This window comes from Felis catus, chromosome B4, assembly GCF_018350175.1.
Source record: "Felis catus isolate Fca126 chromosome B4, F.catus_Fca126_mat1.0, whole genome shotgun sequence".
Classification (NCBI taxonomy): domain Eukaryota; kingdom Metazoa; phylum Chordata; class Mammalia; order Carnivora; family Felidae; genus Felis; species Felis catus.
This window is the reverse complement of record NC_058374.1, coordinates 12,175,299-12,202,272: the sequence shown is the minus strand read 5'-3', so window position 1 is coordinate 12,202,272 and position 26,974 is coordinate 12,175,299. Positions and strand designations below refer to the sequence as shown.

At 48.0% G+C, this 26,974-nt stretch overlaps 1 protein-coding gene across 6 annotated transcripts in view; it reads right to left on the bottom strand.

The window, feature by feature from the left end:
• The window catches only part of CAMK1D (calcium/calmodulin dependent protein kinase ID), a 509,211-nt gene that overhangs the window by 40,221 nt on the left and 442,016 nt on the right, over positions 1-26,974 (bottom strand). For all 6 annotated transcript variants that reach the window (XM_045060866.1, XM_045060868.1, XM_045060865.1 and 3 more), the window contains 3 exons: positions 26,476-26,614; positions 19,223-19,349; positions 2,297-2,372 (listed from right to left, as the gene is read on the bottom strand). In XM_045060866.1, coding sequence (XP_044916801.1) covers positions 2,297-2,372; positions 19,223-19,349; positions 26,476-26,614 — 342 coding nt within the window. The remainder of the gene's footprint in view (positions 1-2,296; positions 2,373-19,222; positions 19,350-26,475; positions 26,615-26,974) is intronic.

Below are 26,974 nucleotides of genomic sequence, written 5' to 3'. Positions count from 1 at the left end.
GCTAAAGTGTGGGGTGTGTGTGTGTGTGTGTGTGTGTGTGTGTGAATTTATTAGGGGACAGGGTCCAGAGCTTCCACCAGATTCTCAAAAGGGTCTGTAACTCCCCCCAACACACACACTAAAAAGGATGAAACTACTATAGAAGATGGTCAAGATGCTTTAAAAGTAAAAGCACTATGTAAATGCAATGTTAGCTTTATAGCTCAGATGAATCTGCCCTTTACCTATTTTCATAAGTGGGAGTCCTACGGGCCAAGGATATCAGAATGGATAAATCCTGTGATAATGGCAGGAATCTACAGGAGCTGTCAACTAAATCCACATTAAATTACAAAAGCTGCCTGGTTGAATGTATGCTGTAGAAAGACCGCTTGCTTTCCAGATAATGAGACAACGCCAATACAGGGGGGATGTTTCCAGCAGTCCCTGAGGATGCCACATACTGTCAGACCTTTCTCTGATCACAATCCCCCACGGGCTTTCATTGTGTGTAGCAGACTCTGTCTGCTAGAAAGCCTTCCCTTCCTTGGGAAGAAATTCATTTCCTATCAATTACAGACACCAGTTGGCCTAAACCCAGCCTAGCAGTGTGCTCCATTGTAGGTGTTTGAAAGTATCACTGCCAAAAGAAATTGTAATTAAAAAACAACTTTACAGTGGATTGAAACAAAACAAAAAATAATGATAATAACCAAAACTGATCACCGTGAAAACAACTGCAACAACCCTATGCCTATGACAGCCCTTCCTGGGTTGTGGAGATGAGGCACCTGAGAAGAAATGAGGTATCTAAAGGCTAAATTTTGGTTTTCATCATATTTTTCTCATTTTGATTTCTTTTGAAGATGTCCTAATATTTTCATGGTCATCTGTATCCCCAGGAAAGCCAAGGTGGCACATGAAGAGATGCTCAACATCATTAGCCATAAGATAAATGCACTGAGGCATTATTCATAACAGCCAAGATATGAAAACAATCCAAGTGTCCATTGATAAAGAAGAGGTGATACACACATGCACACACGCATGCACACACATACACACACACTGGAATATTACTCAGCTATAAAAAGGATGGGATGTTGTCATTTGCAACAACAGGGATGGACTTAGAGGGTATTATGCAATGTGAAATAAATCAGACCTAGAAAGACAAATACTATATGATCTCACTCGTATGTGGAATCTAAAAAAACAAATGAATAAATAAACAAAAAGCAGAACTGGACCTATAAATACAGAGAACAGATTGATGGTTTGCCAGAAGGGAGGGTGGAGGGGTAAAATGGGTGAAGAGGAGTGGGAGGTACAGGCCTCCAGTGATGGAATGAATATGTCACAGAAGTAAAAGGTACAGCATGGGGAAAAGAGCCGACAGTATTGGAATAGCGTCGTATGGTGACAGAGGGTAAGCTACACTTGTTGTGAGCACAACCTAACGTATAGAGTTATGAAATCACTATGCTGTATGCCTGAATCAAATGTAACATTGTGTGTCAACTGCACTCAAAAACATTAGAAATACATTTTAAGAAAGAGAAACGCAAATCACACGCACGACGAAAGCACTTCATACCGATTAGGACGGCTGTTATGAAAAGTCAGGAAGGATGTGGTGAGACTGGAACCCTTGTGCATTGCTGTTGGGAACGTAAAGTGGGGGCGCTGCTATGGAAAACAGTGTGGAGCTTCCTCCAAATGTTAAGACGTAGAATTACCGTATGATCCAGCCATCCCACATCCGGGTAGACACCCAAAGGCAGACATCTGAACACCCATGTTCATAGCAACATTATGCATAATGGTCACAAGGTAGAAACCGCCAGGTGTCCACTGAGGGATGAATGGATAAACAAAATGTGTCATATGCATATAACGGACTGTTTGTCAGCCTTAAAAAGAATGAAATTCGGCACCTGCTCCCACATGGATGAACCCTGAGGATGTTATAAGCGAGAAAGCCAGTCACGAAAGCACAAATGCCATATGACTCCACTTACGTGAGGAACCTAGAATGGCCGACTTCACAGAGATAGAAGGAAGAATGGAGTGTATCTGGGACTACAGGGAGGGGACAACAGGAGTCAGAGTTTAATGGGGACAGAGTTTCAGTTTGGGGAAGATGAAAACATTCTGGAGATGGGTGGTGGTGACTGCATGACAGGGTGAATGAACTGGACGCCACTGACCTGTGCATTTAAAAAGGGTTAAAATGGTAAATCCTGTGTTATGTGTATTTCGCGACAATAAAAAACAAAGAAAGAAAAAAGAAGCCAAGGTAGCAAGCAATACTCACAAGATATAGGCAATCACCCCGATGGACCAGCAGTCCACAGCTTTGCTGTACGGTTTCTGGGCCAGGACCTCAGGAGCTGTGAAATGACAAAGGAGAGACACAAGCCTGACAACTCAAAAGGTGAAGACATAAAACATTTCTTAGATTTTTCTTTTCTTTTTCTCTTTGCGCCTCAGGATGAACTTTCTGTCATTCTAAAAACTGAGTAGGGATAGAGGACCTATTTTGGGTGTTGGCTTTCTTAACCAGAAAAAAGTGAGAGCATTTGTGCATGCGTGTATGTGTGTGTGTGTGTGTGTGTGTGTGTGTGTGTGTGTGTGTGTGTGACTGGAGATTATCAGTCAAATTCAATCAGTCAATCAACAAATAGGAATAGGTAGCTCTCTCATGTCAGTGCTGTGTTAAGTACTACAGCTCAGCTGAGACTGAGTCGGGGACAGGTACACTTCACGGGAGTCTGGGGTGTGACTCCACCTAAAATTAACTCAGGGAAGCCTCTCTGGGCCCAGCACAGGGCTTCCCTGGGTGCCGTGGGGCATGAACAGGAAGCCTCTTCCTAATGCCTTCACAGAGCTCACAATCCAGGGCAGTGAAGACCTGAAATCTGGCCCCTGGGGGGCCTGGCCCAGGCCCGCTCTCAGCTCATTCTCTAAGGTTTGGGGTGGGTCTCCTGTCAATACAGACAGTTCAGCCTCTCCCCTGTCAAACAGCAAAAACGCTCCTTAATCTCAACTCCTCGCTTCTAACCCGAGGGTCCTCCAGCCCAGGGGTCTCAGCTTATTCTGTCCCTATTCTCACACTTGCTATTCCAGGCCTTGCATGCTTTCCTAAGCAGGACTAGGAACGCATACAAACTATTGTTGAATATTTCTGGTTACGACGGTAAGAAATACCAACCACAGACAATCCCCGAATCTGCTTGTAGGTTTCGGCCCCAATTCCTCCAAACTTCTGATGAGACTTTATTTTTTTCCTTTTTTCCCAAGAGCAAAATAAATAGGTCGGTATGTCCTTTATTGGCTACATTCAGCCTCAACATGGTAGCAGAAGGAGACCCAGTACTGTAACGCTGGGCAGCTCACAAACTGGAGAAGCGGTCCCTGGATACTTGGGAGCTGGCTGCATCTTCCTTGTCCCCACTTGTCCCCACTTCCTTGTCCCTGTGCCTACTAAGAGCAGATTTCTCAGATGCTTCTATTACGGCAACTGACGAAAGGGAGCCGTTTACCACAGTAAGTGTCTCGCTGATTTAGGAGGCATGCTCTCCATGAGCTGATGTTCTGGTATGAGTGGCTACAAGACAACAGATGGAAACATCTGCAAGGAGCTTATTTCTAAGCCTCCAGGGCCATCCACGTGGGCTGGTGGAAAGTTCAAAGGAGGCAGAGAAGGCTCACTGGTGACGCCTGACCCAGTGTCATCCCCCCAGCAGAACAGACGGCAGAATATCCTGAGCCCACAGCCAGGCTGGCAGGCAGGAGCCCTGGCTTCCACGTCACAGGGTCCGCAGGGCTCTTTAGGAAGACGGCAAGCCAGCCCGGCCCAGCCACTCCATGACACCAGATGTCAAACAGTGATGCAGGGGCAGCTAGAGCTCAGGGCAGGATTGGGGGCACAAGCTCTTGTGTCACACCAGGTATGACATGGCGACAGACATGCGGAAGGAGCCCTGAGAAGGTGCGAAGGCACCTCCAACAGCTGATTCCACAGTTTATAAGCAAATATTGAGACGATCCCCTGAGCCACGGTGTGTGGAGGGTAAGCGTCACAGCACCTGCAAAGCAGGCTTCACTCCTGGGAAGAGCTGATACTGTCTGTGTTCTTTTGCACACCCCATCCTCAGTTCTCTAGCGCTGTGGGTGTGGGAGGGAGGACTCCTTAGAGCACCCCCTCCTCCCTCCTTCTCCTCCTTCCTCCTCCTCCTTCTCCTTCCTCTCTTCCCACCCCCCCCCCTCCTTCCCTGACTGTTAGAAAGAAAGAAATTCTGGTCACCATCCATTGCTCAGAAAACAAAAGAATAAAGAACACGATGGCCCTCCAGGAATCTGTACATCCGAAGGCACCTGCAGATCTACCTTCAGCCCAGCAAACAGACCTACATTTTGGAGAACCGTGCGAGACATGGCACGCACTTGAAAAGCAAGTGGCTGATTTTTAGGCAGCTTGGAACTGGGATGTTCCTTCCGATGTTTAGATTCTTGAAGCCACAGATGACATATACACAATTTTCAAAACCAGAGATTTTGTTTAAATGGTAAAGTTTATAACATCAAACATACGGTTTAAAAAAAAGATAAAGAAACGGTGTCTGGATCTTTCTCAGATGCTTCTATTCTCGCAACGGACAAAAGGAAGCCAATGACGGAGAGATGCCAGGATCGGTAGCATGGGTGTTGGGGGGAAAGTTCTCAATGATTAACAAGCAAATATCAAGGTAGCGATACTGGGGGTGGAGGTCTGTATACCTGCGCCAAACATTTCTTGTTCTTTCTCGTGTTGTGTCTTCCCTAGGTCCTATCAACAACACAATAAACACTGTTTAACCAATTGTTGGCAGGTAAATCACTTGCCTTGGGGGTGAAGTTCTGAACTGCACTTGAAACACACAGAGAGTGAAAGTCCTTGGATGTGTAATGTAACAATAAACAAGAGAAAGTAGATTGATTTGGAAATGATATTCTCACCAACCTAAAATAATTAAAGAATTATGCAATGGCAAACCACACTAATGTGTGTTGATTCCAACTGCTCTTTTGATTTGATTCGTGAAACCAAATGTTCTCAGGACATTGTTTGAACAAGCCTGCCTCCATCCCTATAAATAGCTACTTTTCATCTCGTAGCGATTCTTGGAAAACACCGATTCTCAGGCACTATTCAAAACCCTCCTGACAATTTGAAACGGCCACCCACATCGTGACGAACCTCTGGGATCTGCGGGGATATTTTCTCTCCTGCTCTCCTCTGGGTCCTACAGTGGGCTCCCCTTGTTTGGCCAACCTGTTGAATTCTCCTCACCTCCTACCCTTTCCCCGATCCCTTCAGCCTGGGGCCTGCAGCCTCTAGTTCTGCAAGAGTCCACGCTCGCTCTGATCTTGGGAGAGACCAGGTTTCACTTTGAGAACTGGCCACACTCCCTTGTATTACGTTATTAATCTTACACCACTGGCAAGAATTTGGTTGTATTTCTTTTTTGCTAATGTTTATTTATTTTAGAGAGAGAGAGAGAGAGAGAGAGAGCAAGCACGAGTGGGGGAGGGGCTGAGAGAGGGGGAGACACAGAATCCGAAGCAGGCTCCAGGCCCCGAGCTGTCAGCACAGAGCCCGACGTGGGGCCTGAACTCACGAACCGTGAGATCATGACCTGAGCCAAAGTTGGATGCTTAACCGACTGAGCCACCCAGGCGCCCCTCGGCTGTAATTCTAAAATGTCACAGCCTCCAAGGTACAAACTCTCAGACAACAAATGCACACAGTCCCCACGGGGCCTCGGAGAGAGAGTGGGAAGGGTTCTCAGTCACACCCACCACAAATCCATCTCTCCCCCAACACCAGTCAGATGCCGAAGAACTTCCTAATGAAGGAGAAACAATTTTCTCTCCTGACTGTACCCAGCACAACTCACGTGCAGTGGGAGGGTGACAATGACTCTCGCCACCCCCACACCTCCTCACAGAGGGAGGCTTTGCACGGAAATAACTTAATCGGTGCTACTGACACTTGACAAAGAGAGCCGTCATTAACGGGCACTGCGGCTCGTTCGAGATGCCATCAGCGCCCAGGCAGAGCGGGAAAGGGCTCAGTCTCCTGGTACAGCGGAGACAGAAGGACAAGACTCCAGGCCAGAGGACACAGACATTCCTCTAGTGCATCTCAAGGCACAGTCCTGGGGGGCCGTGAGCGGCAACAGACCGACCCGGAGGCGCCGAAAAGGACACACACAAGATAGGTAGCGCCCGAGTGGGAACAGCTCTACCTGGGTGACACGTGTTGGTTTCCCAGGTTCCATCACCAAACTCCCGTGACACGCCAGCCTCCTGGATCTCCTCCCCTCCCCTATGTATCTCCTCCCTACCGTGTGAATCACACTGCCGACCACCACACTTGGTACCGCTGGACAGCAGGGACGTATCTCTGGTCTGGATATTCAGGGCTTAGCACATTCTGTTTGGTTAACCAATGGTTACTCCTGACACGAAGTGAGGGGAGGAAACGGGTAGAATTAGCCCTATGCCTCTGTCTGTGGCTGACTGTGTAGTTCATGCCACTCTCCTTTTAAGACCTTTTCTCAAAGGGATTTCGGAATCACTACTTCTAGGGCTAATGGGCAGGAAAGACCTTCGGGGAAGTGATCTCTCAGAACCTCCTTCTCGGTCAGACCTTGGGGGTTTACGATTCCGTTAACGATTCCGTTTTCTTAGCTCTCCCTGGTAGAAAGAGCATTCCATTGGCCGGGTCGGTTTACTCCAGCAAATAGAAGTCAATCACGTGAACCACGCCGTCTCAGCAGGGCAGCCCGAGCTGCTGGAGATCTGTGTGGACAGACGGGGCCCTCCTTCGGAGCCCCACGCTCGTCTCATGCTGTTCAGCGAAACAGTTGGTTCAAAATTTGAAATAATTGAATTTACTGCTGTGAGACTCACGACCAACCCACTGTGGAAAATTCCACTTGGTGGGAAGCGTCCTCCAGGCCAAGCTGTTTTATATTGGTTGAAAGCAAGGGTTCCTGGTAAAGGAATTCAGAGATTCCAAGAGGAAAAAAAAAAAAATTCAGAAACCTTTCATCTTGTTTTTGAAACAATTAAATTGCCCATTTTCCTTCCTGAAAGAGAGAGGAGCAAAAGGCTTAACCAAGTCTAACTGGAAGCAGGAAGAGGGGCTCTGTTGAAGCAGGGGCGGCACTCAACCCCCAGGCTCACAGAAAACAGAAAAAGAATTTTCCCTTTCCCTGTGCTCTCAAGGGAGTGCTGAAGAGCAGTTTCTACAGAGGGAGAGGAGGAGATTGAGAATATCTCCCCCTGTTACCAGGTTCACGGTCAAGGCCGTCTGTTCTCCTCTATGGAAGTCTAAGTACCACTGTAGTGACCACCTCCAGTGGGTGAAGCAGAGGACACGCAGGAGGGGTGGCCTGGGGTGGGGAGCAGCCCTCCATGCCAGAAAGTGGAGGTCCGGGACCCAGAACCATGGGACCCACGCAGTGTTTCTTGCGTTCCTCAGTTATTTAACAGCTTGGGTTCCATTTCAGGCACTGGCTTTGCGGTGTGAGGGAAGCAGACGCGGGCCCTATGCCACGGGCACCTGTTCTCCTGGGTGCCACGTGTGGACACAGCTGCAGAAGTAACGCCAGCCACAGCTGCCTTCTTTTTTTTTTTCAGCGTTTTTATTTATTTTTGGGACAGAGAGAGACAGAGCATGAACGGGGGAGGGGCAGAGAGAGAGGGAGACACAGAATCGGAAACAGGCTCCAGGCTCCGAGCCGTCAGCCCAGAGCCCGACGCGGGGCTCGAACTCACGGTCTGCGAGATTGTGACCTGGCTGAAGTCGGACGCTTAACCGACTGCGCCACCCAGGCGCCCCAGCCACAGCTGCCTTCTTAAGGAGACGATCAGACTAAGCCAGACAAGAGTGTGGCAAGATGGCACAGGTGTTGATCTTTAACCCTGAATACAGCCCTGAAAATACTGAACCTACTCTAAATAAAACTCCAAGTATCCAGGAAAGGATATATTACCTCCAACAGTCAAACAGTGGAGAAGGTGCAAATAAAAAGACTAGAGAACACGAAAGACACGGGGTGGGGAAGAAAGGCTGTGGCTAGTAAGTTTTGAGCATATGCCCTTGTGTTGTGCTCGAAGAAGAAATTAACAGGTTTAAACACGAAAGAGGGGGAAAGGTAAGAAAGAAGGACTGTTTTGTCATTAAATGGGAGGTAAAGATGTGAAATGGTTTCCTTTAAATGTGAAATGGATTTAGGTGGTTGTAACTTGAAACAACTTTAGCTGTCTGGAGTTAAGAATTTTTTTTAAGTGTATTTATTTATTTTGAGAGAGCTGGAGAGAGTGCATGTGCTTAGGGGAGGGGCAGAGAGAGAGGATCTCAAGCAGGCTCCTTGTTGTCAGTACAGAGCCCTATGCAGGGCTCAATCGCACGAACCATGAGATCATGATGATCACGACCTGAGCCGGCAGCAAGAGTCAGATACTCAACTGACTGAGCCACCCAGGTGCCCCTGGATTTAAGAAGTTTTATTTATTTTTTAGGGTTTTTTTTCTTTTAATGCTATTTTATTTTATTTTTGAGAGAGAGAATCTGAAGCAGGCTCCAGGCTCTGAGTTGTCAGCACAGAGCCCCAACGCAGGGCTTGAACTCATGAACCATGAGATTGTGACCTGAGCCAAAGTCGGACACTTCACCGAGCCACCCAGGTGCCCCGGATTTAAGAAGTTTTAAATAGCCATGCACACTGGCTTTGCAGTGAAAGAAATCTAGGATCTCCCACTTACTACACCTGTGGACTTGGGCCAGTCATTTAATCTTGTTAAGCCTCCATTTTGTTCATCTGTAAAATGGGATCATTAACAGAGCCCAACCTTCAGGACTGTAATGAGGCTTAATGGAAACAATAAACATATAATAAGGTATAGTCAGAGCTGGCAGTAGTTATTATGTAAGGATGAAGGGTTGAGAGAACCATAGGATAAAAACAGAACGGAGGTTTTATTATTTGTTAGAGTGAAGGATGGACAGTTCCTTGACATCACTTGGTACTTTCCCTTCATTCTTGCTTTACATAATGGAAATGATTCGTAAATGGGGATTTCCACCCTTTTGATCAGAGCCTTCGGAAATCAGAATTGAACTGGGCCCACAAGTGATGGGAGGGCATGTCTGAGTACTTGAATCTTGGAGTCGGAAGGAGACTTACAACCCCCATACCAACCTCCTGCGCACTTGGGTCCCTTTGTTCACCAAGTTGTCGATCCTTTTATTCGCTTATTCACCGACACACTCATACATCCCCTCTAGGTCCAGGCACCGTTCTAAACACCACACCCCAGGAACTGCCTGTTGATCATTACTGACAGTGCCCGGGCATGGGAACAGTCCACCATAATATCAAAGATTCCCACGGTGGCTGAGGAACACTGGCTGGCCATGGTACCTTCATGGTTCTGCATTCACTGAGAGAAGAGAGTGACTGTACTCCTACATTCTCTCTCCCTGGCCCTCTGCCTTCCCCCACAGCATCCCACCCTCTCCTACCTCCAGGCCAGGTGTATCAAGATTACCTTCCCCATCACCCTAAGCTCTTTCCAATCTTTTAACCAGCAACAAGGGGGCACTGCCCAGAACCAACCAATTCTTCTTTCCATTGGCCCCAATTATAATTCTTTTTTAAAGGGGAGTTAGAAAAATGTGTTCCAGAAGACTACTTATAAAAATGGGCATATCCTAATTTTTTCCCTAATTCTTTGCAGTGTATGAAACTCCTGCCTTCCCCCTACCTGCAGAGACAGAGCCGATGGGACACTAAGATTAGCGGCACTCTACCTTTTCTCGAATGTGCTTCTGTCTTTGGAAATGTGTCGGAAATGTCCAACCTGCCTGTGACATCAGCAAGAAGAGGCTGGCAGACAGGCTGCTTGCCATCCTGTGACCTAGTCCAAGGTTCCTTTGTGCCTCTTGCTGGCTGACCTCACCTCTCTGTGGAGGTCAAGGAGAAAGGCCCTCGACTTGAACTTCGTGTGTGTCACGACGAAAAGGCCCTAAGAGATGGGAGTCAGTCGTGGTCAGAGGTAGTGGAGACTTCTTTTACTATCACGGCTTTCCCCCAAGTGGCTCATGGAAGGAGATGGGAGGGCCTGGATTCAAGTTCAGCTGTGCTAGCCAGGTTAGGCAATGTGATAGGGTCTTTACAGGGAGGAGCTTAACAGAGAAGTAGGGAGAAGAGTGATCTTCTAGCAGAGGGCTTTTAAAATCATTAGATTGCACACACAGAGTGGTGCCACGTCTCTGCCATCTCAGATCCAGCAGTGAGTTAGAGGACAGAATTACAGGCTGAGCCCTGAGCCAATGTATCTCGGAGAATTTGTTATCTTTCTTTTTTCTTTTAAAGTTTATTGTTATTTTGAGAGAGAGAGAGAGAGAGAGAGAGAGAGAGAGAGAGAGAGAGAGAGAGAGAGAGGAGGGGCAGAGAGAGGGAGAGAGAGAATCCCAAGCAGGCTCCACGCTGCCAGTGTAGAGCCCAACTTGGGGCTTGAACTCACCAACCATGAGCTCATGACCCAAGCCGAAATCAAGAGTCAAACGCTCAACCAACGGAGCCACGCAGGCGCTCCAGATGTGTTATCTTTCTATGCCTCAGTCTCTTGTCCTGAAGGTCACCTGCTATTTTGTCCTGAAGTTACGCCTTCGTGGAAAAGAATCTGAGCTCAAGTGAAGAGCTGCATGGGACTCTGCGTTTTAGGGAATTTCCACAGGTGGGGAGAAGGAATCCGTGCAGCACCAAGTCATGTGGTGGATTAGTACAGAAGGCCTTAAATTGAACTGTAATCCAGTTGCAACGAGTTGGAGAAGTTGCATGTTGGAGAAGTGGTGAGAAGGCTTTCTTTTAATTTTTTTCTTAATATTTATTTATCTTGGGGAGAGAGACAGAGGATGAGCAGGGGAGGGGTAGAGAGAGAGGGAGACGGAATCCGAAGCAGGCTCCAGGCTCTGAACTGTCAGCACAGAGCCCGACGCAGGGCTCAAACTCATGAACCGCAAGATCATGATCTGACCCGAAGTCGGAAGCTTAACCGACTGAGTCACCCACGCACCCCGAGAAAGCTTTCTTTGAAACACTGGGAGAGAAAAACGACATTTCTGCCCAGCGGCTGCCTGTTCGGAGATGATAAATAAAATTCTACACATCAAGGAAAAGAAAATTCAGGCATCCATTTCAGGGTGGAGTTTGGCTTCAGGAAGAACTGATTACAACAGGCAGTATGAGCAACCATGCTTAGTCACAACTCTTTCTGTAAGCGGACTCTGCAGCAGGTGGGGTTAGACAAGAAAAAAACAGTTAATGAGGGGCTTTACTACAAGCCTCTCCGTAAACCGTGTGGCTTCACCAAGGTTTGGAGAACTGTAGCCTGGATTGCCGGCAATTAAAAATTCAGCTGAAACACAGACTCATTCTTCGCCTGTGGTTTGCCTTCAACCCGAAGTCACGGAAGTTAAGAGGAGCAGGGCTCTCTTTGGCTAGCTCTGTCCTCGGCCGGACAAGTTCCCTTGGAAAGCTTTCTCATCCTTCCCTCAGAGTTGTAATTTACTAAAAATGCATCGCAAAACAGTGGCTTGCTCTGATTTTCCTAGTAGCCTCTTGAATTTTACCACAGGCATGAAAAGTCCCCACGAAAGCGCCGTCCTGGTTTATAATTACTGTTCCGATCTGAGCTGGAGTACTATTCAAATGCTACCAAAGCCAGAATGTGGCCAGTGGGTGGAGGGGTGAGGCTAAGGAATGGGAAGGGAGTGGAAAATGGGAGGGTAGCTGGTGTTCTAAAATGTGGGAGAGACCTGGAATTCAGTGGGAGGGAGGAAAGGAAATGTTCGGAGTTAAGGCAATTCAGGGCAACGTGGCAAGAAATAACCCTGTGATGTCGCCCTCAAAGGTCATCCTGAGATCCAGCCTCTGCCCTCATGGGTTTGTGACCACAGTGGGATGGCTACTTTGCTCCTCCTGAAGGCTGACAAGCTTCACTTCAAGATTAAGAGGACCTTTACAGGCATTCCGGTGTTTTGGGTTTTAGTCATTAAAAGAAAAACAAAAAAAGAGTAAGTTCCAAAATGCTGCAAGGTTTCTTTCCCTCCTTGACACCACAGTGAAGTTTAGAAACCATCATACTCCATCACAGTGTCCAGTATTTAGAGAGGAGCCGTTCAGAAATTGCAGAAGGGTGGAGGCCCCTGGGTGGCTCAATCGGTTGAGCATCTGACTCTTGGTCCGAGTCCTTGTTTGGGCAAGCCCCCTCTCCAAGCCAAACGAGTCTGCATAGTTCTTCCACACTCGATAAGCAGCAGCTGGGGACTCTGAGCCTTTGTTCTTCCGCTTGCCCACATCCATTAGCCTCCTTGCCTTGGCCTGGAATTCTACTCTTCCTGCAAATCACGCCTCCTCCAAGAGTTTCTCCCTGGTCGTTCCAGGCCTTGCTGATTCCTCTCTCACCTGTATTTGTAATGTTGCTTCTGAAATATGTCGGTTACTTCATACTGCACACATGCTACCAAATATGGGTCTGTATCACCACTGGTCATACACCATTGGAGGGGCCCTCGGTGTTGGAGCGGCTCTAAGAGATGCCTGCAGTGGGACCCCCATACACAGGGATGGAGCGAGGCCCACATTCTCCTGCCATCAGTGATGTGATGTTCTGCAAGGGCGCTTGTTCTTTTAAAGGACATGTAACATCAGGGCAGCTGTTCAGGATAAAGGATGAATTCAAGGGTGATCAGATCCCTTTGCCTTTTCAGGCACCGTGTGTGTGCTGGGATACGGGGGATAAACAGCCCTTTTTTCACTATTTATTCATAGCTAGAGAGCTCAGTTAAATTGAAGTAATCTTGGGGCGCCTGGGTGGCTCAGTCGGTTAAGCATCCGACGTAGGTCATGATCTCACAGTTAGTGGAATCAAGCTCCACGTTGGACTCTGTGCTGACAGCCCAAGGCCTGCTTGGGATTTTCTGTCTCCCTTTCTCTGACCCGCCCCGCTTGCATATATTCTCTCTCTCTCAAAATAAATAGATAGATAGATAAATAAATAAATAAATAAATAAATACATAAACTAAAAAAAAAAAACTGAAGTCATTTTGACATTGCCAAAGTTCACTATTTAGCTGAACAGTCATTTAGGCAACAGCCGTAAGAACAACAAAAACAAAACAACAGTGCCCGTAAATTGAAATCAATACTTCTACCGAGAAGGGGTCTGAAGTCTGAACTATGGCTAAAAGCAGACAGCAACACTCTGCACCTGGCTGGGGCTCCTGGACAGCATGGCCCCCAGAATCAGAGGAGTGCTGACTGGGACTGGGCTCTGCCCTGTCTAGATCGAGATTGGCCAGTAGGGATGAGGCCGTGGTTTCTTTGTCCAAGATCCCAACAGCGTCCTGATCTTGCAGAGATAAGCCAGTGTTGGGGGACGGGTGGGGGGGGGGTGGTGTCCAACCCCAGGGTTGACAGCACGCTGGGGTCCTCTTACAAAAAGCCACTTCACAGCATTACTCTGGCTGTTGGGCTCCCACTGGCTTAATTAATTAATGGTTCAATTAATCCATAATTCAAGGCCCCCAAAGCCAACGATCAACACCCAGTCATCATCTTACTTGACTTTATAGCAACTGACACAAGGTACTTTCTCCAACTCAAAGTGCTTCCCAGGATACCACACCACTCTGGTTCCCTTCCTGTTTCACATGCTGCCTCTTCAGAGTCCCCGGGGCTCCAGGACTCAGCCCTGGGACCTTTCTTCTCCTCCATCTTTCCCTGCCTCCCCCTTAGCCACTTCATCCAGGTTCACAGCTTCAAAATACCTCAGCCTCTTGGGGCGCCTGGGCGGCTCAATCAGTTGAGTGTCCGACTCCTGATTTTAGCTCAGATCATGATCTCATGGTTTGTGAGGTTGAGCCCCGTGTCAGGCTCTGTGCTGACAATGTGTAGCCTGCTTGGATTCTCTCTCTCCCTCTCTCTCTGCCCCTCCCCTGCTCGCTCGCTCTCTCTCTCTCTCTCTCTCTCTCTCTGCCTAAAAATAAATAAATAAACATTAAAAAAAATACATCAGCCTCCAAATACGGTCCATCCTCATTATTCGCGGATTCTGCACTTTTAATTCACCTACTCACTAAAATTTATTTGTAGCCCCCAAATCAATACTTGCCGTGCTTTTGTGGTCACGCGTGGACATGAGCAGAGAGGCTCAAACTGAGTTTCCAAAGCTCATGTTCCCTGCTTAGAGGTCAGACAAGGTGACACTCTGCCCTCCTGTTTCGCCTCTCACACTACAAACAAGTATCATTTTCATGGTCTAGCTGCTGTCATGTTTTTTACATTTTTGTGCATTTTGTAGATTCATGGTTTAAAACAGCCCCCAAGTGCAGCGATGAAGTGCCGTCTAGTGTTCCTGGCACAAGAAAGTGGAAATGTGCCTGCAGAGAAAATGTGTGGCTAGACCAGCTTCACTTAGGGGTAAGTTATGGTGCTGTTAGCCATGAGTTCATCGTTCACGAATCAAGAATATATATTAGGGGCGCCTGGGTGGCTTAGTCACTTAAGCATCTGACTCCAGCTCAGGTCATGATCTCGCAGTTCGTGAGTTTAAGCCCTGCATCGGGCTCTGTGCTGATGGCTCGGAGCCTGGAGCCTGCTTTGGATGCTGTGTCTCCCTCTCTCTCCGCCCCTCCCCTGCTCATGCTCGGTCTCTCTCTCAAAAATAAAATCAACATTAAAAAAATAATATATGTTAAATAAGATGTCGTTAAATAGAAATACGTATAAAACAAGGTCATGTATCCATCAGTAGATGACAATGCTGTGACCAGAGACTCACAAGGACCCTAAACCTCTATTTCCCGGGTAACAGTAGGTCAGTATTTACTAGTTCAGCGCTGGTGGTGACGTTACAGAGCATAACTACTACGTGTGATGAGAATCAACTATATCTTGTTGCAGACAGGACCTCTTGAGAGAACTCCAGACTTACAGTCCAACCGCCTTCTGGACCTTGCAAACTTTAACAAATCAAAATCCAAAGCCCTGGTGATACTTCTGTAGCCTGCTCTTTCCACAGACTTTGGCATCTAAAGTAAAGGTAACAGCCTCCTTTCAGAGGCTCAGGCCAAAAAATAACTTAGAACTATCATTGGCTTCTCTCTCTCAAGCCCTACTTTTAATTTTTCAGAAAATCTTCATGAAATTACCTTCAAATTTTTTTCTGGAATCTGATACTTTCTTACCACTTGCACTCTGCCAACCTAGCCCAGCTCCCACCATTTCTCACTTGAATAATTCCAGAGCCTTCTGACTGGTCTCCCTTCTTCCACCCTGGCCCTGCACCCTGGCATCTCTCCTAATCCCCACCTGTCTCCTAGAGGGATCCTGGTACAGGTCAGATCATGCCATGCCTTGTCTCAGAACCCTCCAATGGCTCCCCACCACCCTGAGTAAAAGTCAGGGTCTTGACAATGACTTCTAAGTCCTGGTCTGCACATGCTCTGCCTATTAGTTCTCTGACTTCATCTTCTACTGCTCTTCTCTTTGTTCACCCCACTCCTGTTGTTCTCCCACATACCCCTGCCTCAGGGCCTTTGCACCATCCTTGGAACGCTTTTCCTCCAAATAACAACATGGCCAGCCCCTTCACTTCTATCAAACCTTGACCCCACTGTCACCCTCTCAGTGAGGGCTGCCTTGATTACTACATTTAAAATTGCCACCCCCTACACACACACACACACACACACACACACACACACACACACACACACAACTATTCTCTTTCCTGCTTTATTTTTCTTCATAGCACTTGTCAACCTAAGATATTAACAGACTTAGCTGTTTGCATGCAGTCTGTCTCCTTCTCGCTCAAATACAAGTACCTTGATTGAGGGCAGGGGCTTTTATCTGTTTTTCTTTTCTTGTTTTTTTAATGTTTTATTTATTTTTGAGGGAGAAAGAGCATGAGCAGGGGAGTGGCAGAGAGAGGGAGACAGAGGATCCGAAGTGGGCTCTGTGCCCAATGTGGGGCTCGAACTCATGGACCACGAGATCATGACCTGACCTGAAGTCAGAAGCTCAACTGACCAGGCCACCCAGGTGCCCCCTGTTTTTCTTTTCCTTTCTACTGATGCACCCCCAGTCTCTAGAACAGCAGGTAGGCACTAAATACATAATCCTTGAATGATGAATAACATAGCACTTACCAGACATTATTCAATTTACTGGTTTTCCCTCTTTTTCTCACAACACTGTGAGCATTTTAAAGTCTGAAACTCTGGCCCTACACATTCATATTCTTAACACCAAACCACTGAGCACAGCACATAAACTTAATAAATGCATGCTGAATGAATGGGACAAGAGGAGACAGAGAGAAATGCTAATTTCTGCGAACCTTGGGTTTTACCAGTTTAACAAGCATTTGTGCAAAGATGAGTAAGATAGTCCCTGCCCGAGAAAAAAACGTGTGGTGCGGTGGGAAAGGGACACCGGTGCATATGGACCCCGATGCAATGATGTAAAAAGGGTCAGGAAAAGAACTAGGATGACAAAAGAGAGAACGGGTGTTGGGAAAGCAACCAAAAGGGGGCAACGTGTAAGTTGGGCTTTGATGGCTGAATATCAGGAGTTGGCCATGCAGACTGAGGGGGCAGGGGAGGAAACAGCCCGATCTCTGTTGCTCACTGCCCGAGGTACGTCTACAGGTTATAAGCTCCCCCAGTGTCGCCCCTTCCTTGCTCTAAGAGGCCTTCCTAGGCAGCTCAGTGCTCAACGCACATGAATGAGCAGAACCGCTACCTTCGCACCCCTCCCCACTCAGAGAAAACTCCGTATCTGACAACAGCGTTACTTGATGGCCCCACTGGCCACCATTTAGGGTAGAAAGAGCAAGGGCCACATCTAAACACGCTTCCCAGTTCCCAGACTCGTCAGTGTCTGACATCTAAGCAGAACCAGACCACTCGAATGACAGCCACTTAGAAACCCAGAGAAAGTGCCATTCCTGGGTTCTGCCAAGACGCAAAGAAGCAAAAATCCATTTAGAAAGTACTGGAGCTTTCCAGCATCAGAGCCAAATATGAGAACAGTGCGATGCGTATGTAAATACGGACACTTCTGCCGGAACATTTGAACTGCAGCCCGAGAGTCGGCCTCCTGCAGGGGGGAAGCGGGGCGGCCACAGAGCCCTCAGCTTCTCGGCCGCGGTGGCCAGGGCAGCGGACCGCACAGAAGGTGGCAAAGCCATCCCGGCAAGGAGCGTGGACAGCGCGCCCTCACAGGCCTTTTCATTTTCTGGGGTCTGGGAATGGCCACTGTTGGAACGGGCCTTCTCCCTCCCCATCTTTGAGGACAAACGAGAAGAAGCACATCTTCACTTTTATCTGCCGCCCGCCTGGCGGCCGGGACTGACCCGGAGAGAGTCCACATACCTGCCACACATGCTCCTGCTCCCGTCACACCCCCACGCCCCTGGGGCACACACGTGTGCTCTTGCGTGCATCTCCCACCACGGCCGTGATTCCGAGTCCCCCCGACGGGGTCCACTCCGCTGGCCCAGAGCCGAGAGCACTCAGGGTACCGCTAATCTCATCAAGGCCTGTGCCACACTGGCTCCTCTGCCATCAGAAGAACCTCCCCGGCTCTGCCCAGCGCACACACCCGCCAGGGACATGATCCCCGCCTGTGCCGGTCACACCGTGGCCACCTCCTCCCCCGGCCCCCGCCCCCGAGTCCATGGCTTCCCTTCCTGTTATTCTCCGTTCCCCTCAGCCTGCTCTTCTCCCCTCTCCTTTGAGCACCTTTGCAAATGAACCGGCTGCGACAGAACACCCGTGTTATGCCAGCACCTGAAGGGCCAGGAAGGGCCCCAGAGGGCATTTGGAGTTTCCCACAATGCTCTGGGGCCCAGGCTCATCAGGTGGGAGGACTGCTTTCCTCAGCCTGCCTGGGGGATCACGCGGTTGCACCTAATACCAAACAGGAATGATGCCAGTCACAGAACATTCCCTCTCCTCTTTCAGGGCGAGCTTCCTGTTCTCATTAGGAAAAGCCATCATGGTTTGTACATTGAGAATTCAGCCTCGGTCTCTGTTTTCCAGAAGTCTTTTCCAACCTCATTTTTTTCCTGCCTCAGACATTCCCGGTTTATACCCTTTTCCCAGGATTTTCCCACTTGAGAGCTTTAGCACAAATGGATGCTTCTGCCTGGAACACCCTGTCCCCTAACATTCCCAAGGCTGTCTGCTTCTCCACATTCAAGCCAATACCCAGGTCTCATTCCTGTGCCCTTAACCGTCCTAGTCCCCCTCCCCGCCATCACCTTGCTGCTCTGTGGCATGTCCTCATTTGAGTTTCTCCATAGCACTTACCGTGGCCTGAAACAACCCTGTTCTTTGTCTGTTGTCTGTGACTCCCGACTACAACATAAGCTTCATGAGGGCAGGCCTGCTGTCTGACTCACGCACAGCCTTCACCCCAGTGCCCACAACAGCAGCTGGTCCACAGCATGCGCTTCAGTACACATTTGCTGAGTGAATGAATACATTCATGTAAGTCAACGTCTCGAAAACACAAACGGCACCGATGGCCTTTCTCCAGGTCCCCAGAAGACACAAGATGATTCTCAGTATGCGAGTGTTCAGTTCTTGTAGCCTTTTCTGCTCTCTGTATGTTTGGTACGAGGGCCCTGGGGTTCTGATTTTAGGAAAGACTTTAATTCTTGGCTTCTCCAGTACAGATCAGGACTGGCTACTTCAAGAGAGTGACTTCGACAAGGCATGAACCAGATTCCTCCTATCGATACTCTCTTTCTGGCCGCTTCTATCTCAACATTTTACATGTTCTGTTTGTGTCTGCACTTCATGGTTATCTCAGTGTCTCACTGTAAATCATTTGAAAACACAGATATGGAGGCACTATTTCTGGCATCAGAACGTGGGAATTCATCCAATCAACTCCTGGCTTCCACCCAGGCCCACACCCCAATGAGACAGGATTTCTGCCCGACTATTAAAAGGTTTCAGGGGAAATCGCCTCTCTTCTAACTCGTTCCAATGTCTCTTGGCCTTTTTATTCTCCCCTTAAGGGGAATGAAGGCAGCTGCGATCATGCACCAGGGCTGAAGTGCTTAAGACCAAAGAAGCTGATACGACACCCACGCTGTGCTTACCAACATAGCCCGGGGTGCCACAGGCTGTGGACATCACATCTCCTTTGCCCTCCATTTTTGACAGTCCAAAGTCACTGATCATTATTTTCGATTCCTCGTCTTGACTGTAGTACAAGAGGTTTTCAGGCTAGAAAGAAAAAAAGAAAAAAAACACTGACAAAGTGTGTTTAAATACGGGTTAGTTGTGGGAGAGTCACGAAGCCACAAAGCCTAATCACAATTTAAGGATACGCTTGACTCGGGACACAGCGAATGCAGTAAGAAAAGCCGTGTTTAATAGGAGTGATGAAGGGGACACTGCACAGTTTGGGGCGCTTAGAGGTTTTCAAGAAAAGTGAGTCCCTTTGTCTACTTTCAAAAAGTGAACCATGAATTGGGGCCGCCTAGAGAGCCCCTAAGACTTGGCAATTTATTTCCTGGGTCAGGGGAAAGGGAGTTCCCAGAAATGAAGTCACTTCTGTAGGTGCTCTTCCATTTCCTTGTTCTTTCTTTCTTTTTTTAATGTTTATTTCTGAGAGAGACAGAGACAGAGACAGAGTGCCAGTGGGGGAGATACAGAGAGAGAGAGGGAGACACAGAATCTGAAGCAGGCTCCAGGCTCCGAGCTGTCAGCACAGAGTCCAATGCGGGGCTTGAACTCTCGAACCCTGAGATCGTGACCTGAGCAGAAGTTGGACGCTTCACCGACTGAGCCACCCAGGCGTCCCCCACCCCTGCCCCGTTCCTTTTTCCTGACCCCTTTAGCAACCTTTCTCGAACCCAGGGTCTCTCTCCCTGCCCTCCGTAATGGCCCACGTCCTGCGGCTCTGGCAGATGCATTGCGTTTTCCCCTTTACTGAGCCAGCTGACCCCTGCTCGCTGGGCTCCCTGGGAAACAGAGGGAAGTCATCATGGATGAATCGTGTCCAGAGATCCAGCACTTTGTAGCCACGTGTCCTTAAGTGCCCTGAGCTTCTGGTTGCCTTTTCGGGAAAACATGGGTCGTGGTGGTTCCTCGTTTGCTTCCCTGAATGGGGAAGCCGGAGCTGGATGGAATGGGGAATGCTGGAGCCCAGATGGTAGTAACTCAGGACACATGGCTGAGGCCTGACCACAGCTCCTGTCTCTGCTACAGTTCTGCACAGCAGGGGCACCTCCATGGCAGCTACACAGGAGGGGTAAGGGGAGGTAGACGGGTGGAGCGGGGAGACAATGAAGCTTTATTTGCATAGTGTTTTATGAAAAGTCAAGGTATCATTCTTAGGAAAAAAAAGGGGGGTTGGAGCTCGTGGAGACCAAGGGAGATGTCCCAGCCTCAGGGCTGCACCTGTCCTGCCCAGGCAGAGCCTGACCACAGAAAGCCTGCCTCAATTAATGATGCTGTCCCTGAGAGACACAATGTTGAGGACGGACACCACTCCTTTCCCCCGACTCAGGAAATTCCAAAGATTTGCCCAGTGAAGAAGCAATCACTTCTCTGATTTACGTTCAACCTTAAAAGAAACACAACAGGGGGCACCTGGGGGGTGGCTCAGTTGGTTAAGCATCTAACTCTTGATTTCGGCTCAGGTCATCATCTCGGGGTCAGTGGGATGGAGTCCTGCATGGGGCTCTGTGCTGACAGTGGGGTCTGTTTGGGATTCTCTCTATCTCTGTCTCTCTCTGCCCCTTCCCCACTCACTCACTCTCTCTCTCTCTGTCCCCCAAAATAAATAAATAAATACACACATACACACACATACCACACCAGGAGGAATCTGAACTGGGCAAGCCACTTCCCCACAGTTTCCTGTCTGGCTCTCCTCCCATCCCCAAGAGTGATTGAAGCAAGAGTGTCTCTTGTCAGTGGTTTGCGGTGGATCTTTGGTTTCTGAGTTATTGAATTTTACCAACTCTTCTCTCATTCTCTCATCTGGTGGCGAGGGCTATTTAGATTTGAGATGGGCCTGGAACTTCTGGATTTTAGAATTCACGGGGCAATTCTGAGCTGTAGCCATTTCTGTGAGGACATTCTGAGAAGTGTTCAAGACCCATCCCCCTGCCCCGCCTTGACCAAACTATAGTCGGGCTCCCCTGAGCCCTCTTCCAGGCCTCGGTTTTGGCCTTCTGTGTCCCTCCTGTCTTGCTGGGGCTGCAAAGTCCAGTCTTAGCAAGAAACCTGTAAGTCAGAATAGAGAGAACCCCTCACTCTTGATATCTGGCCAAGCTCTTCACCTTCCAACTTGGATGTTGTTAAAGAAAATGTATTCACACACTTGGTAAAGACAGTAAGGAAGACTTTATTCGGGGGGGACCACTGAATGGGATTCTGCAGTAGGAGAGGAAGAGTGGACTCAAGACCTAATACAACAAGGAAAAGTGGAGATTTATAGCCCAGGATCAGGGTGAGGGTCAGTGAACAGAAAATTACTAAGAGGTGGGGCGCCTGGGTGGCTCAGTGGGTTAAGTGCCAACTTCAGCTCAGGTCATGATCTCACGGTTTGGGAGTTCAAGCCCTGTGCTGACAGCTCAGAGTCTGGAGCCTGCTTCAGATCCTGTGTCTCCCTCTCTCTCTCTGCCCCTCTCCCACTCATACTCGGTCTCTCTTAAAAATAAAATAAACATTTTACAAAAATTAAAAAAAAAAAAGGAAAATTACTAAGAGGGAACATCAAGGGTGGGGGGATCCTGGCTATGCCAATTTCAGAGGATCCTTGCTGAAGGCAGGCCAGGGTGGGCAGATATGAAAGGTGGAAGATAAAGAATTTGATCAGATATCAAGGGTGGGGGATGTTCACCAAAGTGGCTCAGTGGGATTCTTTTTTTTTTTTTTTTTTTTAATATTTGTTTATTTTTGAGAAAGCGCAAGCGGGGACAGGCAGAGAGCAGAGACAGAAGATGTGAAGTGGGCTCTGTGCTGACAGCAGTTAGCCCAATATGGGGCTTGAACTCACTAACTGAGAGATCATGACCTGAGCTGAAGTCAGATGCTCAACCCACTGAGCCACCCAGGTGCCCTGGCTCAGTAGGATTCTTGCTCAGCCTGGACTACACGGGCAGAGCCAGTGCACTAAGGACAGAGCCCAGGGATGGAACCTGGTCAGAAGGAAGAGAACCTGGTCAATGGAGAGAGACTGCCAATGTCTAAGTTCTTGGCCAGGCTTTAGGAAGGATCCCTCCATCCTTGATATCCCCTCTTAGTAGGTTTCTATCCACAACCCTCATTCTGGCCAATGGCTATAAGTCCTCACATGCCCTTGATGATTTTGGAGTTGAACCCAATTCTCTCCCCTATTGTGATACCCTTCTTGCAGTAGTCTTAAATAAAGTCTTGTCTTAACAAGTGTCAAAATAACTTTAACAGAACCCAAAAGAAAAAAAAAATACTACCCTTCTCCTAAAATCATAACACAAAAAGGAATGACACTTTACATTCACGGTGACGTCGATCCTGTGGATGAAGCATGAGATTAGAAGAAAATCAAATGCACACTTGAAGGTGCTTTCAATGAGTTTGAAAAGAGAATAAAATGGCCCAATCAATAATCAAAATAAGAATAATGCTTAAAAAAGCAGGCCAAAATAATCTAATCAAAAGGTGCCTGTGGTTCATGATTTGTCTGAATGTTGAGATCATCCTTTGATGAACAGTAAGGATCTGATCATGGGGGCAGAGAGGACTTTTCCTAAGTTTCTGATTTTTTTTTCAAGTTTATTTATTTTGAGAGAGGAAGAGCACACACACGTGTGTGCATGTGCATGTGAGTAGGAGGTGGGGTAGAGAGAAAGGGAGAGAGAGAACCCAAGCAGCCTCCACACAATGTCAGCATGGGACTCCTCTCATGAACCATGAGATCATGACCCGAACCCAAATCAAGAATCGGATGCTTAGCTAACTGGGCCACCCAGACGCTCCTTAAGTTTCTGACTTTTAATCTTCCTGTCCCAATGATCTCATGCTCTTAAACAAGGCTGCATCTAGGCAAGAGACTGCATGGAATCAAATACCCCTCCTTTGGGTCAATTACCAAGGAGGGTTAAATCGGCTGGTCATTCACAACTTAGATAGATACTTGTCTACAACCATCTCAAGGCTCAGTCAAGGCAGCAGGGCTTTTCTTGAGGGGAGTCAGGCAACAGGAAAGTGGGAGAGAAGACAGGCTCAAGGGCAATCCAGAGGGAGGCCCCCAGCTGGCAGTAGGAGTGCTTGGTCAGGTGGGAGGCACAGAGGGCATCTCACAATTCTGCCTGAGGTCCCAAGAGGCCCAGGACTCACCTGAAAAAAATATTATTCTTTATTTTGTGACATCGTTGCAAGACAACTGATGGACAATACTGGAATTGGAAGGTCAACACCAACCCATTAACAGTTCGCATAATAAGAGGGGCACCTGAGCGACTCAGTTGGTTAAGTATCTGACTCTTGGTTTTGGCTCAGGTCATGATCTCAAGGTTCATAAGTTCAAGCTCCACATCAGACTCCATGCTGACAGTGCAGAGCCTTCTTGGGATTCTCTCTCTCCCTTCCTCTCTCTCTGACCCTCCCGTGCTGTGCTCTCTCTCTCTCTCAAAATAAATAAACTTTTTAAAAAGTTCACATAACAATCTTTAATTTAAAAAAATTTTTAATGTTTATTCATTTTTGAGAGAGACAGAGAGACAGAGTGCAAGCGGGGAAGGAGCAGAGAGAGAGAGGAACACAGAATCTGAACCAGGCTCCAGGTTCTGAGCTGTCAGCACAGAGCCTGACATGGGTGGGGCTCAATCTCCAGAACTGTGAGATCGTGACCTAAGCCGAAGTTGGACGCTTAACCAACTGAGCCACCCAGGTGCCCCAACAGGCTTTTAAAAGATCTGAATCAACACTTCCTATAAAGTTTATATTATACATAATCACCCTCCTAATCCAGTGATTCTCAACTGGGGGCAATTTGGCATCCCAGGGGGACATTTGGCAATGTCTTTGGTTGTCACACCTGCAGGAGTCTATGGGCATCTAGTGGGTAGCAGTCAGGGATGTGGCTACACATCCAACAATGCATAGAACAGCTCCCACGGCAAAGGACACACTGCAGGGGCTGAGAAGCCCTGTCCTAATCTGAGGGGTCAGTTAGTGGGCACTTCCTGTCTGTCTCTCATTATCTCTAGTAGCTTCCTGGGGCAAGACGACACAAGAGTACCTTGCTGGAGGGAGGTGGAGGTGTATTCGCAGGGGCGTGGCGGTATCTCAGACTGCGACCCAATCTTATATTAATCTGATCATGTTCTCTATTGCTCTGACCTGGATCATACAGTTTGTTTTCATTTTCTAAGATATTTGTGAAAATTTACTATCCCAACCCCAACTCTGCCACGTAGGTCAAACTCCCTTGTGCCTCTGAAAAGCAATGACGAACAGTCCTAACATGGCAATGTTCTCTCTGCGGGGACAAGCCTGGCGTTCTCACAGCTGCACCAGCTGGGAGCTACAAGCACTTCTCTGAAAGCGCCATGTGGGCGTAGACAGCTATAACTCCTGCACAGCCCATCTGCCTTTCGAAGGGGGAATAAACACAGTCACGCATAACATGGACCCTCTAGGAATGTCATCTCTGTGGGAATTATTTCTATCACGTACACACAGCCAGCGCATCGCATCACACCTCTGTGGTCATCGCACTAACTTGTTCAGAGACCTGCCTCCTGTGTTCTGGAAGCAGAGAATCGGCATTTGGTGAGGGCACAAGAGAGCAGAGCAGGCACAGAGGCGCCAAGTGGGCTTAGTGAGCCCTTACTTAGCCCGGGAAAGGACCTCCGGGTCCTGAAGATTAGCTAATTTGTGCCCATAGCCATTTCAGCCATCAAGAAGCCTGCAAAGGGCAAAGTCTGTAAGGACCCCATCGACATTCACAAACACCCTTGTCCGGAAGTCCTCCGCGAGTAATCCCAGGGCAACATCAGGATCACCTAGAAATCCCTTAGAAATGCACATTCCCAGGCCCACTGCAGACCTATAGAATCGGAACCTCTGGGGTGGGGCAAGCAATGGCCCTCCAGGCAATTCTGATGCAGGCTAGAAGAGAAAACTTTACAGTGAGACCTTACGCAGAGAAAAGCTACACCATGTTATACCTTCACACCCAGTACTAGATAACGGGCAGATGCCGAAATTCTGTTTTAACAAATGTTTATGGTTTGTTCTTTAAATTGATTTAGATTCCACATAGTCACGCATAGCATGGTTTTAGTACATTATAATCCTTGTGTTTTTGATGTGAGCAGCAGGTAAGTGGGCTGGGGTGGAGTTTCTATCTTGACAGGTGCAGGGAGCCCTGGGGCCTGGACCTGTGTCTGCTGTCAAACGAAGCCACATTACAGCCTTGGTGAACAATGTTGCCTTTTGCTGTTCCTCAAATCAATGTGTTCGATATCTACTCTTGATAGCATATGTTGGATATCTGCCTTTCGGTATCTATACTGATCCAGGGAGGGATGTGATGCCAAGATGCCCAAGTAAGGCCCAGGTCCTTCAGTGCTATTGGGTGAAGGGTCAGTATGCCAACACCTCATCAGGGACAAGTAAGACTGGGGCGCCTGGGTGGCTCGGTGGGTTAAGCATCCAACTTCGGCTCAGGTCATGATCTCCCAGTTTGTGAGTTTGAGGCCCACATCGGGCTCTCTGCTATCAGCATAGAGGCCACTTCAGATCCTCTGTTCCCTCCCCACTCTCTGCCCCTCTGTTCTATCTCTCTCTAAAATAAATAAATGTTAAAATAATCTTTTATACAAAAAAAAAAAAAAAGAACAGGTAAGCCTGTGACCTACAGGACGCTGGGGGATGGCTGTGATTGTAGGTCGTTTAACCCATCTTTCCCAATAACCTTCCATTTCCTTTCTCGTGTTATGCCCTCCACTTACTTGCTCCCTTTCTTTCACACAGTGTACTGTGCTGCAATGGGGCCAGAACTGGGAGAACACTGTGAAAAACTGTATTGGGAGAAGGGTTATCATGGCCTCTGTGTCTTGAACAAAATTACCTTTTAGGTGGGCTTGAAGCAATACACAACCTATCTCCCTGTGGCCCTTTGGCTGCATAGCAGTTATAAAATCTCCCAAATGGTGGCCAGCCCCTCATCATCTTTCAAGCTACCTCTGGCTCCCAATGGCCCTGACAACTAACAACAAAAATGCCTCCCATTCATTCCACCCATATCTCCATCAAGGCAACCTCAGCCATCTTCTGGAACCAATCCCCTTGGACAGGTGTACTGTGGGTAGAAGAGCTGCTGGAGGATGTTGCTAGGCGACCGCCTTACCTTGAGGTCCCTGTGGACAATGCCCATTCTATGGAGATAGTAGACGGCATCCAAGACCTGGCGGATGAGGGTGCTGGCATCTTTCTCTGTGTAAAATCCTTTCTCCACTATCCGATCAAACAGCTCTCCACCGGATACGCTGTTGTTGTTTTTAAAAAAAAAAAAAAAGAAATAAGAAGTTTGAGAGGACCTGTTGAATCGTTCAGGGAAAGCCATCATTAAGAGATGTCAATATGACAGAAGAACCAAATTGGCTTCCAAAAAAATATTCATTTTCAGATTTAGGTTTTGCCCCATCTATGCCCCAGAAGCTATACCAGGGAAGTGTTTCTATTTCACGATGGTATAAGCAACCAGAATGAAATAAAGAGAATAAAAATAAACCAGGACCCATGGACTAGCCCGGCCTGAGAAGTCTTCTGGTCTTTGCATCCATCCTGCTATGACAATGTAAAGTCAGAATAACTTTCCAGAATATTGGCATCATCAGATGTAGGGG